The 18611-nt window shown below is 39.0% G+C and overlaps 1 protein-coding gene across 1 annotated transcript in view; it reads right to left on the bottom strand.

Annotated features, from left to right (window-relative positions):
• LOC117510877 (E3 ubiquitin-protein ligase KCMF1-like) overlaps window positions 1–18611 on the bottom strand; it is a 34811-nt gene that overhangs the window by 1395 nt on the left and 14805 nt on the right. Inside the window, exons 2-6 of the mRNA XM_034170771.1 lie at window positions 12499–12666; window positions 7078–7217; window positions 2318–2419; window positions 1576–1756; window positions 73–385 (exon numbers count right to left, since the gene is read on the bottom strand). Of these exons, the coding sequence (XP_034026662.1) occupies window positions 73–385; window positions 1576–1756; window positions 2318–2419; window positions 7078–7217; window positions 12499–12666 (904 nt within the window). The remainder of the gene's footprint in view (window positions 1–72; window positions 386–1575; window positions 1757–2317; window positions 2420–7077; window positions 7218–12498; window positions 12667–18611) is intronic.

Genomic DNA, 18611 nt, shown 5'->3' with positions numbered 1-18611 from the left:
GACATGTGAAGAAGACTCTGAAGAAACAGCAGTGCACGCACACACATACACCAGACAGAGTGACAGCCCGACCTGTTGAGTAGAAACTGGGAGCTTTGTGCACTGTGCTGTGTGCTGGGCTCAGGCGGACCTGGGTTGGCACTGGAGTTGGTGTTGTGGTTGGCGCTGAGGTTGGCAGCTGCTGAATTGGTATTGAGGATTGCATTGGCACGTCCGCCGCCCCGCGTGGCGTTGCGGGCCGTCTCCAGCTGCTGGCGTGCTGCTTGGGCTTGTTGTCGCTCCAACTGGAGCTGCATCTGGAGCTGCTGGAGCTGAGAAGCCGAAGGGCCCGAACTGAGCTGACCCCCGGCTGAACGTCGGACTCCTGACAGCTGGGACAGGAGCTCTGCAGGAACAAGGTGGAGACCTGGTGTCAGACTGTGCAGAGGTTCATCCTGTACTGCACCTCCTCAGAGTGACAGTTCCACAGTCAGAGGATACAAAGCTCATCAGCTGCATGGTCACGTTTTCAAACTGGCTACTTTCATTAGCAGCCGGAGAGACACGTCCAACCTCATCTGTTACACTGGACAGGATTTCAGTTCCAGCTTAATTAATAAAACTGCGCATCTAAAAGTTGTACTTGTAGACTATGAGTATGTGAAACCAAAACAAATGCAGCAAGTTTAATGTGATGTCATCACATCAGCTTGCAGCTGCAAAACACACCAGTGAGCTGACTGTTTATCTGGGATTCATCAGGGTCAAAACTAAATTTGTCTTCTCATCAACAAAGCTCCACACCAATGATGTCAAAGGACATCAACAACTGCTTGACTGGGTCAACACAAGTCAGTATGGCCAACGTTTTGGCCATACTGACTTTGTCTGCAGATTTGGATCATTATCTGAATTTGGACAAAAATATACCCATGCAAAAACATTCATAGGATCTTTTGAATGTATTGCCTGAACATAGATCCTGACTGTCATCTTTGATCTTGATCATGTATTTTTGATCTGACCTTTGATTTTGATCAGTCATCAGCAGGTAGGTCGGTTACACCCCTTGATTCAGACTGCCGACCTTTAGTCCTGATCACACATATATGATTTGCTGATCTGTATCACTCATCTCTGAACCATGTCAAGGGGGCTACGCTTTTGGCAGTTTGTCAATCTTGATCTGATCCTGTAATTCACGATCTTTGATCCAAGGCAGGACCAAAATCCAAGAATTACCCTCAAGTATCAATGGTAGGATCTGCCCCTTGATCAGCATAACATTCAGGATCAAAGCCAGGATCAAAGAAATCTTCAACCAAGATCCAATCTCAAAGAAGGACCCAACAGGAGCTGGATCAAATAATAAGCTGGTGATTACTGGGTCTGAACAGCGGACTGGATTGGGACTCATTACAGCATAACTGGAGCTGACGAAGCAAATACAAAGCACGGAACCGGGAAAAACCACCAAGAACTCTGCCCACAATTTCATTATCCACCTCCATCTGAGGCCAGTAGACTACCTAGACTACAGACGTATGTGTGAGAAATGATCATCTGCTGTGTGACACGTGCACTGATGGGACTGACCTGCTATGGGGTCCATGGCCTCTCTGCTGTAATTGGAACTCTGTGATGAGCTCTGACCTGTGGAGAGCCCCCCTGTGGTGTTGCTGGTGAAGTGCATGTTAGACCTGCGCGCACGTGGACCCCCCAGCCCGCGCCCAGGGTGGAACATCCTCCTCACATGTCGCACTCCACTGGACTCGTCGTGAAGCTAGACGCTAAGGAAAATGTCCAGAGTCACATTCACAGTGGCAGCGTGGCCTGGTCTGGTTTAAGAGCCGACGGGGTGCAGGTTTTTTCACAACTGCAGAATCTACACACTGACTTCACTGATTAGCAACAAAGAGGAGCACAGGGGAGTCCCTCACTAAAAATCACTTCCTGAAGTGGTGAGTTGGAATAAAAACCTGCCCCATCATTAGTGGAACCAGTTTGAAACCACAACACACTGAATGTTGAACACCAACAGTCCATCACCACATTGTTTGTGCACTAGATGGTTACTTTGGAGAATTTTGAATATTGTTTTCTCAAATGACAATTTCACTCAAACATCTTCTCTAGATCTGAGCCGTAATGACAGAGCAATCAGGATATCTGACAAAGCAAAACTTCTTTCAAGTAGTAGGGAAAATTTCCACACATAATCCTTTACATATCAATTTTAAACAAAACTTCAACTTGGTTCATAGTCAACCTATGACTGCTTGGCATCCAGGCTATGGTCAAATGAGTGAGGGGGAATGTGTAATTTCCAAAAGGATATCAAGTCTCTGGGTGCTCTGTGTTCAAGTGTGAGATGAGCAGCAAAGTCATCTGTCACATGGTTTGGGTCGCCACCTGGTAGCGCTGCACATATTGGGCAAATCTACAGGATGGAAAAACATGCACGTCAATATCTACACACCCGGCCATCCACTCAACATTTACCTGCTGGTGCTCATATTCCTGACCAAACGCTAACACTGCTAAATATCTCATATACATATAAACATGAAGAGAAACAGGAATCTGGTCTAAATAAAGTTACAGCAATGCTGTGGACCAAAATGCAGACAGCCAAGAACAAACATAGCACATACCAAAAGGTCAAGGTGAGGGTGTTTTTGTTGTTTGTTTTGTCAAAATGTGACAATCACTGGGTAAGCTGTTGTACATAGGTTGCATAATCAAGGTCATTGTATAGCAGCATCAGCTGAAATCTCTTACATGAATAAAGCAATGAAACTTTAAATACATCCAGTGTTAGAATAACTTCACAGCAACAATACTGCAGGTTAATTACTTTGTTACATATTTTTCAGAGAAGGCTAGCACAATGTTACAGAATGAGAATAAATAAATCAATATGATAAGTTTCACCAAACAATAATTACAATTGTGGAAATAAGTTTACATACATACATCTTGGCTGAAAAACTTTACTTAATTTTCACCAACAGCCATCATTCTACTTTATCAAACAGTATATATATATATATATATATATATATATATATATATATATATATATATATATATATATGAACCTTCGGAAGTGTTTAAGAGCCTACCTGTAGAACCAGTACCTTCTTACAGTGTGTCCAGAAAGTATTCACAGCGCTTTTACCACATTTTATTATGTTACAGCTTTATTCCAAAATGGAGGAAATTCATTTGTTCACAATTCTACATACAATACCCCATAATAACAATGTTAAATTTCTTAAAAATAAAAAAAACTATGAAATCACATGTACATAAGTATTCACAGCCTTTTTCATGAAGCTCAACATTGATCTCAGGTGCATCCTTTTTCTACAGATCATCCTTGAGATGTTTCTACAGCTTAATTGGAGTCCACCTGGGATAAATTCAGCTGATTGGACATGATTTGGAAAGCACACACCTGTCTACATATAAGGTCCCACAGTTGACAGTGCATGTCAGAGCACAAACCAGGGCTCACCAACCCTGGTCCAGGAGGGCACCTGCCCTGCATGTTTTCTAACTCTCCTAACTCTCTAACTGTGAAGCTTTTGAAAATTCAAGGTAAAAATTGGCCATTCTAGGGGTACCCAAAGGGGAAAAGCCAGGTACGATAGCCCAAGTCCCTTCATCATGTCCAGAAGGCTGGGGAAGTTTGAGTGGGCAAGTTTGGAAGGTTGAGTGAGCAATCTCATTCTGGGTTAGCCAGTACATGGCCCTCAGTGAGGCAGTTGGAGTCGGTGGACATTTTTAAGTCAAGACTTGAAACCTATTTTTATTCTCTTTCTTATGAGTAGTTTTTATTTTGTTATGTTTTATTCTTTTACTTCTGTTTTTAATTAGGTATTTGAATTTTTTAATTTTTTTTATTTATTTTTATGTTGAACTGTTCTGTGTGAGGCACCTTGAGACGGCTTTTGTTGTAATTTGGCACTTTATAAGCTGATTAAATTGAAATTAAACAACATTTTATTGAGTCTTAAAGTAAATAAATATAAAATTGGTTACTGGATCCTTAAACATTGGACATAATAAACTCTACATGGTGGATCCTTGATCTCTGGACATAAACAGAAATAAAATCTGTTAGTTTTTGTCAAAAGCATTTCCTTACCACTGCTGCTCTGGGGGTTAGTAAGGTTAGAAATTACTTGTGCGAAGCGCCTTGAGGCAACTCTATTGTGATTTGGCACTATATACAGTAGTGTTCAGAATAATAGTAGTGCTATGTGACTAAAAAGATAAATCCAGGTTTTGAGTATATTTCTTATTGTTACATGGGAAACAAGGTACCAGTAGATTCAGTAGATTCTCACAAATCCAACAAGACCAAGCATTCATGATATGCACACTCTTAAGGCTATGAAACTGGTCTATTAGTAAAAAAAAGTAGAAAAGGGGGTGTTCACAATAATAGTAGTGTGGCATTCAGTCAGTGAGTTCATCAATTTTGTGGAACAAACAGGTGTGAATCACCCCTATGTAAGGATGAAGCCAGCACCTGTTGAACATGCTTTTCTCTTTGAAAGCCTGAGGAAAATGGGACGTTCAAGACATTGTTCAGAAGAACAGCGCAGTTTGATTAAAAAGTTGATTGGAGAGCGGAAAACTTATACGCAGGTGCGTAGGCTGTTCATCTACAATGATCTCCAATGCTTTAACATGGACAAAAAAAAACAGAGACACATGGAAGAAAACGGTAAACAACCATCAAAATGGATAGAAGAATAACCAGAATGGCAACGGCTCACCCATTGATCAGCTCAAGGATGATCAAAGACAGTCTGGAGTTACCTGTAAGTGCTGTGACAGTTAGAAGACACCTGTGTGAAGCTAATTTATGTGCAAGAATCCCCCGCAAAGTCCCTCTGTTAAATAAAAGAAGAGGTTACAATTTGCCAAAGAACACATCAACTGGCCTAAAGAGAAAAGGAGGAATATTTTGTGGACTGATGAGAGTAGTTGTTAAAGTTGTTCTTTTTGGGTCCAAGGGCCGCAGACAGTTTGTGAGACGACCCCCAAACTCTGAATTCAAGCCACAGTTCACAGTGAAGACAGTGAAGCATGGTGGCGCAAGCATCATGATATGGGCATGTTTCTCCTACTATGGTGTTGGGCCTATATATCGCATACCAGGTATCATGGATCAGTTTGGATATGTCAAAATACTTGAAGAGGTCATGTTGCCTTATGCTGAAGAGGACATGCCCTTGAAATGGGTGTTTCAACAAGACAATGACCCCAAGCACACTAGCAATCGAGCAAAATCTTGGTTCCACACCAACAAAATTAATGTTTTGGAGTGGCCTGCCCCCGGACCTAAATCCAATTGAGATCTTGTGGGGTGACATCAAAAAAGCTGTTTCTGAAGCAAAACCAAGAAATGTGAATGAATTGTGGAATGTTGTTAAAGAATCTTGGAGGGGAATAACAGGTGAAAGGTGCCACAAGTTGGATGACTCCATGCCTTGCAGATGTGAAGAAATCATGAAAAACTGTGGTTATACAACTAAATACTAGTTTAGTGATTCACAGGATTGCTAAAAAAGCAGTTTGAACATAATAGTTTTGAGTTTGTAGCGTCAACAGCAGATGCTACTATTATTGTGAACAACCCCTTTTCTAATTTGTTTTTACTAATAGCCCAATTTCATAGCCTTAAAAGTGTGTATATCATGAATGCTTGGTCTTGTTGGATTTGTGAGAATCTCCTGAATCTACTGGTACCTTGTTTCCCATGTAACAATAAGAAATATACTCAAACCTGGATCAATCTTTTTAGTCACATAGCACTACTATTATTCTGAACACTACTGTAAATGAAAATAAATTGAAAATTGGCTTGATATAATGCTTGTACATTGATGCTCATTGATTCATGCTGGTACATGAATGAACATAAAAAGCACAAATATTTTGCATTTTCTTAATTTCTGAACATTATGACATCTCTTTATTTTTCCAACGATTCTGACATTGAAAGCAATCCTTTTTTAGTTTGCAGGTTCTCTTAAATTCAAAGCAAATTGTTCTTCCGCAGCATAAGAGGACATGTTTACAGTCTTTTTGAGGTGGACTGAGTTTGTTGGTGAGCTCCATCTAATCATTATTGTGCTCATCACAATTAATTTAAATTCCCTTTGTAAAGAGTAATGGAAGCTGGCTGGGTAGCATCGGATGGACAACGTGCGTTGAGACAACTTATTTTAAATTATGTGCTCTACAACTGCCCTATAGACAAGAAGAGCATCGAAAGCTCGCTGATTATTATTTTTGCTTTGGGTGCCTGCTATAACAGCAGAAAAGGAAAACAGGAATTTAAAAAAATTGATGTGAATTGCAATAACATTTATGACATGTAATGTACTTTTTGGGGGGTATTATGTAAAAAGTTGATATTTTTTTAAAATGAAAAGTTCCAAGTGGTAAGCTACAGTCTACATAAGTCTAACACGTCTTAACAACGAGCAGGAAAAACATACGAGACAAGATCCAGATTACTTTTTTTTTTTAACTAGATTATCAAGAATAATTTGCAATATGTAAATGGGATCAACAAAATTCCCATGCTTGTTTGAGTTGAACGTATACATGTAATTGTTATATTATTAGTTCTAATCAATTAAATAATTAATTATGTCATGGCCAGTGCATGTGAGGCTGTGTTTAATCTCAACGATAACTCAGGAAGCCAGTCTGTCTCTGCTGATGCTCTCAACACAAGTCGGAGAGGTAATACACATCAAAGTGCATGAATTAGCATATCTAATGTAATTTATATAATTGTGTATAATTGTGTACATATTTATATAACAGAATGCTGGCACCGCGCATGCACACCATTCTCACTGATTTCTCGCCAGAATTTCTCCCGTTTGTGCAGCTTAAATGTGTTGAACTTTTCAAATTATACATGTTTGTGTTTTAATGTACAACCAGTATTACTTTCAAACAGACTGAAGCTACTGGAACGAAAACTTGTTTCTGGGAGGATTCTAGCTTTGATCCAATCGCCTGTGCCTATGTACCTGAAAACATTCTGTTACAAATTGTACTTACTACTTCTGTGGATGTGTCCGTATGCTCAGCAGCCACATGCTCCTGCAGGGAAATCTCTGTGTAGCCCATCCTGCCACAGTATGGACATGTAAAGGCCTGGGGCTGTTCGACTGAAAACGCTTCTCCTCCGTAGTACAGGTCTGGGATGGAATCAAGATGGAGAGGTCAATGACTGTTTTTCATGTTTAAACACCCTTAAGTTTTACTTATATTAAAGATTAAAATATATAAATAAAATGGACATACTTATACATCATCAACATGCTTTGTTACACTGTCTAAAACAGAGTCTATCACATGTGTGATAAAGGACAAGAAGTGTGGTCATAAAGAGATGAGGACTTGCTATGGCTCCATAATTAACCCGGAAGCTGGTGTCCACAGACAAAAAATAAAATAAAATAAAACACAACACAGGCAGACGTTTAGTGCCAACATTAACAAAGAAGTCTTCCTGTTTGTACATAACCTTAGTGCTGAAGTTAATACCATTTCTCCTCTTTGCCTTGACTGAGGACTGAAGTGTTGAAGTATAAAAATAAAAAAATTAGATTGAAGTTCACTCTTCATTAATATTCTTAAATTCTGTGTCACTACTTTTAAATAATATATGCATTACACTATTTTATATTTATAAAGGCAATGACTGGCATTATTAAAATAACTAGCAAATTATATTTAAATTATAAACAGTATTGATTTTAAAAACCTTTAAAGCCCATCAAAATAAATAAATACTCATATATTGGACTAAATACATCGACTTTCTACAGGTTAAAAGATCAAATCCAATAATTTCTACAAGAAAAATACCATTTCACTGCAAAACATTCTAATGCTCCACAATTGTTTTTTACTGTAACAAGTAAATTACATAATAGCTATATAGATCAATTTAACATCACATAATGTACAGTCAGCCTACTTATAAAATTTTAAAAACTATACTTCATAGCAAATCTATTTATAGTATGTCAAACTAGTATAAAGTACTGTGGATTTTCATTGGCACTGGTATTGACTACCAAAATCTTTGGACTGTGACAATTTGTCCTCAATAGAAAATTAATTCCACAGTCTAATATGCCTATAAATCTCAATTAAAAAAGGCTGCAAATGGCCAAGATAGAGAACTCACTTGGAGCTGGCTTACAAAAAAACAAAAACAAAACAAAACCAGACGTCCGCAAATCCGGATCACCTCCAAAATTCAGTGAGTCCTCCATGTCCTAATATGTATCTGTAGTGCAAAATTGGTGAGAATCTGTAAAGTAATTTTGACATAATCATTCAAACCCTATATAAAGTGAAAATTTATCCGGAACCAGATCACCTGCAAAATTTAATGAAGTGTACTATGGCCTAATATGTATCGGTGGTGCAAATTTGGTGAGAATCCGTGGAGTAGTTTTTATGTAATCCTGCTAACAGTAATCCTTCAAAGCCTATGTAAAGTGAAACTTGATCCAGAATCCCAATCCGGATCATCTTCCTAGGACTAATATCGATCTGTGGTGAAAATTTCGTTAAAATCCATGCAGTAGTTTTTGACGTAATCTTGCTAGACAGACAGACAGACCAATACATAGTTTGGTTTTCACAAACACTTTTGGTGCAACTCAGACACATCTTCAGTGATGTACCCTGGGGTCATTGGGTCATCGACCCAGCTGGGGGTGATCAGGCCCCGGCTTGTGTCTCAGTAGCTTAACGGTCCACGGATCACCCCGTTTGATCCACAGCCATCTTGATGCCTTTTCTGCCGTGTCAGTGACGTTTTTAATGGCTCTTCTGCAATGCAGTCCCTTCACTCCCAACATCTTGAGTGCTCTGATGAGTGACTGGACAACGAATCCTCTGCAGCTGACCTCAATGGGGTTGCATTGAGTCCTTCATCCCCTGCTTCGGCATTCGCTTGCCAACTCCTCATACTTGGCCCTCTTCCTCTCAAAGGCCTCCTCCATCCGGTCTTGCCAGGGAACAGTCAACTCCAGCAGGACCACTTGCCTTGTTGTTTCTGACACCAAGACTATGTCCGGCCTGAGTGTGGTCACTGCAATGTTTTCCGGGAATTTAAGCTGTCTCCCAAGGTCAACCTTCAGCTGCCAGTCCCGCGCTGTTTCCAGCAGCCCTCCTGTTGGTCTTAGGCTCTGCCGTGGTTTCTCCCCAGCCTTTACAAAGGTGATAGAATACCCTGCTGGTTGCTGTTGCCTGCTGCTAGAGATCCCTGTGCTGATGACCTCTGCAACAATAGTGCCAGTAGTTTTTGACGTCATCTTGCTAACAGACAGACAGACCAATACATAAATAAATACCACTGATTTTATTACGTCCTTGGTGGACATAAAAAGTAAATTTGATTTGAAAAAAAAAAAGAGGAAACCCGATGAAGCTTCAATTCTCCTAAGGAAACAATATGAAATTATATCTGTGTACAGGTTCACCCTAAAATAAAGATGTCCATATGCACAGGTCTTCATTAGAAAACATATAAGCGCACTAATAAACCACAAGTCTTTGTTGCCATCTGTGACTAGAAAGAGACAGTTACAGGCATCTGTCTGAAACTACAAGTGCCAAAATTGAGAATCTGTTTAGTCGCTTACACTTCTGCTACATTTTCAGCAGTAGTTTGTGGAATTTCTGTAACAAACTGTAATACAACATTCTCAGTCTGTTGCAGGTTGAAGACCATCATGTTTCAAGTCACCAATTCATGAAATATCATTCAAATGATCACATTATGAGTACTCATCCAAAAGGAGAAAAAAAATTGCATTACATTTCAGAATTTTACTTGTTCTTCATTTAGACAATAGTACAACCAAAAATCTCATTATCTGATATTGTAGAGACAGGGCTGAAATATTGTTTCCAATTTTGGAATTCCATACAAATGATACATAACAGGACACAAACTGTGGCCAACTTTATTTAATGCATGCCTTCTGAAGCATGCAAAAGGAGGCATGTTTAAGGATGTTGACATACAATATGTGTACTTTCTGACTTGCCAAGAACTGTCATATCTTAAAGAACTTCACAGCAAGGATGTCACAATACCAGAATTTTAGTACTTGTACCAATGCCAGTAAAAGTGCATACATGACGCTTGATACCCAATTCTATACCATAGGGGGGAAAAAAAAGTCAGGAAAAAAAAAAAAAAAAAAAAAAAAAAAAAAACTGGTCAAATATTTAAATAATAAATGCATCTATTCTTTTAAGCTTTAACTGAACATTCACAGCTAGTATTTACTAATTGATAGTAGACTGTGAATACATACAATAAAATTACATTATGGCACCATTTGCAAATTGGCTTTTGGATATCAATTATTACTCATCACTTTTATGTTATTCCTTCCTCTCCAGTTATATTTTAAATAATAAACAGAATGTAAAAACAAAAACAAACCAAAAAAATTCAGAAAATCATATTGTATGATTTTTAAATAATTTGCATTTTATTACATAAAATAACTATTTGATACAATAGAAAAACAGACCTTAATATTAATATTTGGTACAGAAACCTTTGTTTGCAATTACAGAGGTCAGATTTTACCTGGGGTAAAATCAGTTGATTGGACATGATTTGGAAAGGCACACACCTGTCTACATATAAGGTCCCACAGTTGGCAGTGCATGTCAGAGCACAAACCAAGCATGAATGGTCTGTAGACCTCACAGCAAGAAGATCATGGGATCACTTCCCACCTGGTCCTTTCTGTGTTTGCATGGGTTCCCTCCAGGTACTCCATCTTCCTCCCACTTCCAAACACAGGCAGGTTAGGTGAACTGGTGGTTCCAAATTGACCACAGGTGTGAGTACATGTGTGAATGTGTTTGTGTATATGTGGCCCTGACATCTGTCTATATCAGTGATTCTCAACCGGGGTGCCGTGATTGATCGTCAGGGGTGCCGTGGGTATTTTTCATATTCGCGATTATTTTTCATATTCGCGATTACCGTGAATTATTTATTTTATCCACAAAGCATAAAACGACTCAGAATCTGACGTCATTGTGCTGCAGCCTCACTCTCGTCTTAAGGCGGGATAATAACAAGGAGGCTGACGGCCGATTAAAACAGTGCCGTCTCCTTCAAAAGCCGTCTAAAATGCGGAGCTGTCGGTGTGTGTGTCTGTGCCTGTGTGCACGCGCGCGGAGTTAACAGGCTGCAGACTGCGAGGGAGGGGGTGGGTGAGGGAGATTCCTGAATGCAGGCGCGACACGTTCAGTGCGCAGCGAGCGCGGAGCAGAGAGAGGATTTTAAATGGAGTGAACATGTTAACAAAATGAAAACGTGAAGCTTTTACTTCTCTCTGAACTTTCTCTAAAGGTGTGATTCTGCCGTTACCGTCCTGTTCACACCATGTGCGCGTCGTATGCTGAATTTATGAGATCATGAGATGAAATAAACGGTCAAATATCTTTAAAAACATATTTAAAAAATGAGAATATATGAATGAACTGAGATACACACACACAAAAAAAATGTTCAGACGCACAGATCACAAAAAGCAGGTGAGAACTCTGAACTTTAACAGCTGTTATTTTCCAAAGGTATTTATTTGTTCAATCTTGAGCTTAATGCAGTGTTTAAGCACAAAACGTGACTGATGAGGAGAAACAATTTCAGAAATGCAACAGAAACAACCACAAATCAGAAAAAGTTGGGACTGTATGTAAAATGAAGATAAAAATAAAAATGTTGCACCATTCCCAGTTTCTCCACTCACAGAAACCAAACGTTCTTCCAGAGTTGTGTAATTATACTACAATAGTAGAATATAAAGAAGGGGGAAAAAAAATAAAAAAAATAGACAATATATTCGTCAATCGCAATTATTTGTCTGACAATTAATCGTCTCCAGAAATTTCTAATCGTGACAGCCCTACTTGAGATCAGAGCGCAAAATGCTTGAGGATTTTCGAAATGCGATGTTTTCTGTATTGATTTTCTATTGCGATAATTGGGTTTTGCGCAAAACCAGAGGTAATAGCATTATAATATTATTTTAGTTGGTGGTGTGCCGCAGGATTTTGTAAATATAAAAAGGGTGCCGCGACTCAAAAAAGGTTGAAAAACACTGGTCTATATGTGACAGACTGGCATCATGCCCAAAGTGTACCTCGCCTGACGCCCTACAGAATAGTCTTTGTCATTGGGGGGGGGGGGGGGGGAGAAGCAGCAGCACAAGCATATGCAATGGACTGCCTTTAATGCGCTTGCATTCTGCTCTGTGCAAGCGCAATATCTAAATATCTAAAATACAAGTATGGGATCAGAACTTTGCATCGGCAGATACTCATGATTAAATGACTTGGATCAGGGCATAAAACCTGTCTCCCTAACTAATTTCTAGATTAGTTTGAACTAGACAAGAGAGTTGGTAATGATGTGTGGCTACTTACCAAAGTCAACTCGAGTTAATATACATTGCATGGGATGCTCTGTGGTGTGTCTCGTTGTGGTTGCACCGCTCTCATAGCATGAAGCACATAAGTCATAGTCGTAGCATATTAAACATTTGTATCGTCGGCCTCTGAAGTTGCCTTTTAAACATGCATCACAGCTCACACCTGAGAAGAGAAAAGAGCAAATGAGGTTGAAATACTATGTCCTACTAAAAGCCATCTAATTACAGTGAACAAGTAGTAGCATATTTAGACAGACTGAGCAAAGTTGGGCGGAGGTTATATTTTCACCTGTTTGCATGTGAACAGTCTGTAACCCACAATTTTTCATATACTGTTATGAAATTTTTTAGAGGATTCACATCCTGATAGGCAAGAACTGATTCCATTTTCAAGGCCAAAGGTCAAAGTCCAGAAAAGTTTTGGAAAAAAAACGCGATCCTTTAATAACACTGAACGGAAAAAAAAAAAAAAAATCATAACTACCAAAAAATGTCAAATTTCTTTCATATTTGAGAGCGTTATGTAGGATGGTATCCTTTACTGGCTGACAAACTTTAATCCAGATCTGATTCAGATTATAGATTTTCTGGCCATTTAAATTTAATATTGAAAACACCATTTAATTTATATTTTACATTATAATTTAATCAAACATGCCCCAATCACACTCATATTTGAAAGTGAGGTGCAGACTGGCACTCAGTATCATCTGACAAAGTTTGATCCAGATCTGATCTGGATTGTGGACATTTGAATTTAATATTGCAAAGCCCATTTGGTGTACATTTTGCATTATATTTAATCAAATCACTCATTTTTCTGTTATGGATTTACCAACACCACCAAAATTGAATGGAGGTTCCAATTTCATGCCTGTTTGTCTGTCTTCCACATCAGTCGGAAACCAAGTGCCAAAAAGCAGTGACAAATTGTACATAGCAGAGATAACCAATGTTCTGTGAAAATGATCTGAAACAAAATTCAGACACTGAAAAGTTGGGGGAAAAAAACCCTGGCAACACCACACACACACACGCACGCACGCACAAAACTTTGATTCAAGTGCATGAACTAAAAACATGCTCCTAACATTTGATCACATCTAATTTAGCTTATGAAAAGCCACTTCTAATAGAACTTTGACCTTGAAAATTCTTTACAAGGTAAAAATTTGTGGAATTGGAAATTAGTGCTGGCAGAGGTTTGTGCTTTAAGAGCACAGTCCTCTAGTTTATAAATGTAGTGTTTGTTGCCATTTCATCAATGTCACATTTTGCTCCTTCATTAGGAAAAACATGAGACTTCCAGAACTAAATCAGATAAGAGATTTATCCAGATTTACAGTGTGCACATTTAAATTTTTAAAATAAATCAATAAAGAAAGAAAGAAAAAATAGGATTGTTTCAAGAATACAGAATAATTTGAAAAGAAAGTTTCTTTCTTTCATATACATAGATGAATGCTACAAAAACGGCGCGACTACAAAACATTTTCAAGAATATGGTTTGACATCCCACACACACATACAGTGCATCCCGAAAGTATTCATGGGGCTTCACTTTTTCCACATTTTGTTATGTTACAGCCTTATTCCAAAATGGAGTAAATACAAGTTTTGGTCTGTTTACAAATACAAGGTCTATTAGAAAAGTATCCGACCTTGTTATTTTTTTCAAAAACCATATGGATTTGAATCACGTGTGATTACATCAGACATGCTTGAACCCTCGTGGGCATGCGAGAGTTTTTTCATGCCTGTCGGTTACGTCATTCGCCTGTGGGGAGTCTTTGAGTGAGGAGTCGCCCACCCTCTCGTCGATTTTTTTATTGTTTAGGAATGGCTCAAACTTTTTTCAAAACTGTAAGGCACAACTGAGTGGACACCATTTGATAAATTCAGCTGGTTTACGGTAAAAATTTTAACGGCTGATGAGAGATTTTGGTCTGGTAGTGTCGCCGTAAGGACGGCCTACGGCGCCTGACGGCGATCTGCGCTTCGAGGCGGCAGCGTCTCGCCGTTTCAAGTTGAAAACTTCCACATTTCAGGCTCTGTTGACCCATTAAGTCGTCAGAGAACAGAGAACTTTCAGAAGAAGTCAGCATGAGGAGTTTATTCGGACTTTCCATTGTTAACGGACATTTTGCAATGAAAGAATTTCTCAAATAGTGTCCACTCGGATATTCCTCACAGGTCCAGAAAAAAGTTTGATAAAGCAACGCGCGCCGTCTCGAGCAGCGTGTGAAACAAAGGAATTCAGCCGAGAGGGCGGGACCACATCTCACTCAAGGTCTGCCCACAGGGAAATGACGTCACCGACGCGTGAAAAAACTCACGCATGCGCACGAGGGTTCAAGCATGATTGGTGTAATCGCATGTCAATCAAATCCATATAGTTTTTTTTTTTTTTTTTTTATAAAACTGCTGGTTAGTTTTATAAGATACCTCGTACTTCTGTGTGAAAGCAAACTGGTTTTGCTGACCGAACGGTCCTCCCTAAAAACTGGTCCACCCTGCCTTCACTGCACATGTGTCATTTTGGACCACAGCAGCACATCTGAGTCGGACTCTCTACACCCAAAGCGATCAAATGGAATAATGTGATTATTAACCATCAGATGACAAAGTAAAATGTCTTAAATCATTCTAAAGTCAGTTTTAAGCAGAAACAAGGCCGTCTTAAGCAGAAACGAAGCAATAATCAGTGAGTCGCTACTGACGTTCTGAAATAACATCATAACTTTATTACAAGCTCAAACATGGATGTTGCGTGATAAAGGACTTTTAAAAATAACTCACTTCAAGAAATAATGGCAAAACTCACATGTAAGTAAAAAAAAAACAAACAAACAACAAAAAAGATTAATCGATTACTAAAATAATCGTTAGTTGCAGCCCTAGTTTGTTTTAGGAGTGAGAGGATTTTACCAATTAAATGTGAATACGCCAGTTTTGAGTTTCTCAGTGTGCATGCGCAAAAGTGGTGACAGTGTTACTTTGTGCACAGCAGAACAATGTTTTCAGTTGCTTTAGGCCCAAATTTTGTATTTTATTGACTGTACAGCCAGCAAGACAGCACTCATTTGGTGCATTCACCAGATTAGAACAGATCAAAATACTACAGAAGACAAAGAATTTTTACTTGACAGTTTGAAGTGAGTTTTCTTTGTTTCAGAGGGCTTCATACCCATTAAAATTCACCAGAATATACAAAATTTGACTTGCTCCTTTAAAAAAATGTCTGGGGGAGCACCCCCAGACCCCCATAATCAAGTGTGTTTTTACTTCACACTTTGAAGTGACGTCTATTTGTTTCATGGAACTTCAAACTCATTAAAATTCACCAGAATGTACAAAATTTGACTTGCTCTTTTAAAAAAAAAATTCTGTGGGAGAGCCCCCAGACCCCCATAGTTTGAACTAAGTTTTCTTTGTTTCAGAGGGCTTCATTCCCATTAAAATTCACCAGAATATACAAAATTTGACTTGCTCTTTTAAAAAAAATTTGGGGGGGGAGATCCCGCAGACCCATAATTAATACTGTGTTTTTACTTCATGGATTGAAGTGAGTTTTATTTTTTTCCAGAGGGCTTCATACCTGTTAAAAGTCACCAGAATACACAAAATTTGACTTGGTCTTTAACAAATGTTCAGAGGTGGGGTCACCCCCAGACCCCTCAGAATCAAGACTACCCCCCTTACCCCCACCACCCTTTTATGTACCTTTATGTTCAAGTTTTGCATTCTTTTTATTCTTTGTCTGTCTCTCCTTAGAGGCTATTTAGAATACATTTGTATACTGTATAATGTGTTTATTGTATTTATTGAGGAAAAAAAGAGCGTGTGCCCCCACTACGCCACATTTTAGGGAATTGCTGGCATTGATTTTTGCCAGGAAAAAAATTCAGTCAGATGAAAATTTATTGCTTTAACCCATGAACTATTGGCTGTTTGGTCTGGCTTGTGTTCCTGGCAACATAGTGGCTATGTGGTTGGCATTCTTGCGTCTCAGTAAGAAAGTCTAGGCTTCAAAGACAACCTGTGCTCCAATCTCCTTGTGCAACTGGCATTGCATAAAGAAGGGCATCAGGCATTAAACAGTGGTTCCGCTAATAATCAAAGCTAACGTTTTCATTAGCGGATTAGCGGAAAAAAAAGAGCAAGTTTCTATCTCATATCATTCAAAAGCTATAATTTAGTAAAGCTTGGTCTTAGCCGTCGCCGACGGCGTCAACCTCAGAGGGTTAAACGATTACTTAAGATATCTAATCTTGATCCTAGTATATTAAAAAACTATAGGCCAATATCAAATTATCATTTTGCTCTAAATTTCTGGAAAAGGTGGTTTCATTGCAGCTCGTGGACTATCTTACTGAGAATAGTCTTTTTGAGCCACTGCATTAAAAAAAACTATCATTCCACAGAGACAGCTCTCACTAAAGTAGTGAATGATCGTCTGCTTACAATGGATTCGGACACCACTACAGTTCTGGTGCTGTTAGATCTTAGTGCTACGTTTGACACCGTGGATCATCAGATTCTACTCGATAGGCTGGAAAATAATTTTAAGATAACTGGGAATACCCTTGCATGGTTGACATCATACCTGACCAGTCGTTCTCACTGTGTTTTGTACAATAACACGACCTCTAACCTTAGTGACATGAAATCTGGGGATCCACAGGGGTCGGTCTTAGGCCCCTTGCTTTTGTCCCTTTATATAGCTCCCCTTGGGCACATATTGCAGCGTTTTGGGATTACCATTCATTGCTATGGTGATGACACCCAGTTATACATGCCGATAACTACTGGTAATCTCATCCACATGAAATCCTTAGAAGATTGCCTTGCATTAGTGAGAAGCTGGATGTCTAGCAATTTCCTACTTTTAAACTCTGATAAGACTGAAATTATGGTTATTGGTGCAGCGAGACATCAGCATCAATTTGACCAGCTAATGTTTAGCCTAGGCTCATGTGTCATACATCACACTGACAAAGTGAAGAACCTTGGGGTAATTTTTGATCCTACGTTGTCCTTTGATCTCCACATTACAGATATTACGAGGACTACTTTCTTCCACCTGTGAAATATAGCAAAGATTTATCCTGTCCTGTCTATGGCTGATGCTGAGACCCTGATTCATGCATTTGTCTCTTCTAGATTGGACAACTGCAATGTTCTATTTTCTGGTTTGCACAGTCCAGCAATAGGGGTCTCCAATTGTTTCAAAATTTTGCAGCCAGACTTTTGACAGGAAGCAGAAAGTTTGGCCACATTACACCCATTTTCATTCGCTTCCTGTCCCTGTGAGATCAGATTTTAAAGTTCTGCTACCAACCTATAAAATTGTTCACAGACTGGCACCTCCCTATTTAGCTGACCTAATTAAACCCTACAACTATTCCGTCTGCTTGCTCTGGGGATTGGCAAGGTTAGACCTTACTTATGTGAAGTACCTTGAGGCAACTTTGCTGTGATTCGGCGCTATATAAATGAAATAAGTGGTGGTCTGTCAGTCTGAGTCAAATTGTACAATGGCTCCATTTGGTTCATTTACAATGTGACATCAAATGTGTGGATGATTTGGACTTCTCAACCAATTACAGGACATTCACAATTTTACCACAATGTATTTTTGTTTGGAAAATTGGAACTAGTCTCAGGTATTACACCTGTTGTTACTACTGGTAGTCATACCATGAAAGTACTATTACAACAGAAACAAAGCACACTGAAATGAGGTTACACACAAAGGTTCAAACATATCTGACGTAAAAACATATGAATCAAATCCATATAGTTTTTGAAAAAAATAAAAAGGACCGTTACTTTATGGACAGACCTCGTACTTTTGTTGTTGTCTTACAAGTGCAAGGAACTGTAGCCCATGTGGGTGAAGCTCACAGGACGTGTATGTCTTATAATACATCTTATGTTCAATTTGAATCCAGTGCAAAATAAACATTAAGGTGATGCTGCCCTTAAAAAAAGAAAAATATTCTCTGCAAGATACAACTTGTTCCTGTTCCTGTCAATTCAAATGACCAGGAGCTGCTGTTGTTACTACTGGTAGTCATACCATGAAAATACTATTACAACAGCAAT

This window comes from Thalassophryne amazonica, chromosome 5, assembly GCF_902500255.1.
Source record: "Thalassophryne amazonica chromosome 5, fThaAma1.1, whole genome shotgun sequence".
NCBI lineage: Eukaryota > Metazoa > Chordata > Actinopteri > Batrachoidiformes > Batrachoididae > Thalassophryne > Thalassophryne amazonica.
The sequence above is the reverse complement of the archived record's forward strand: the minus strand, read 5'-3'. Positions and strand labels throughout refer to the sequence as shown.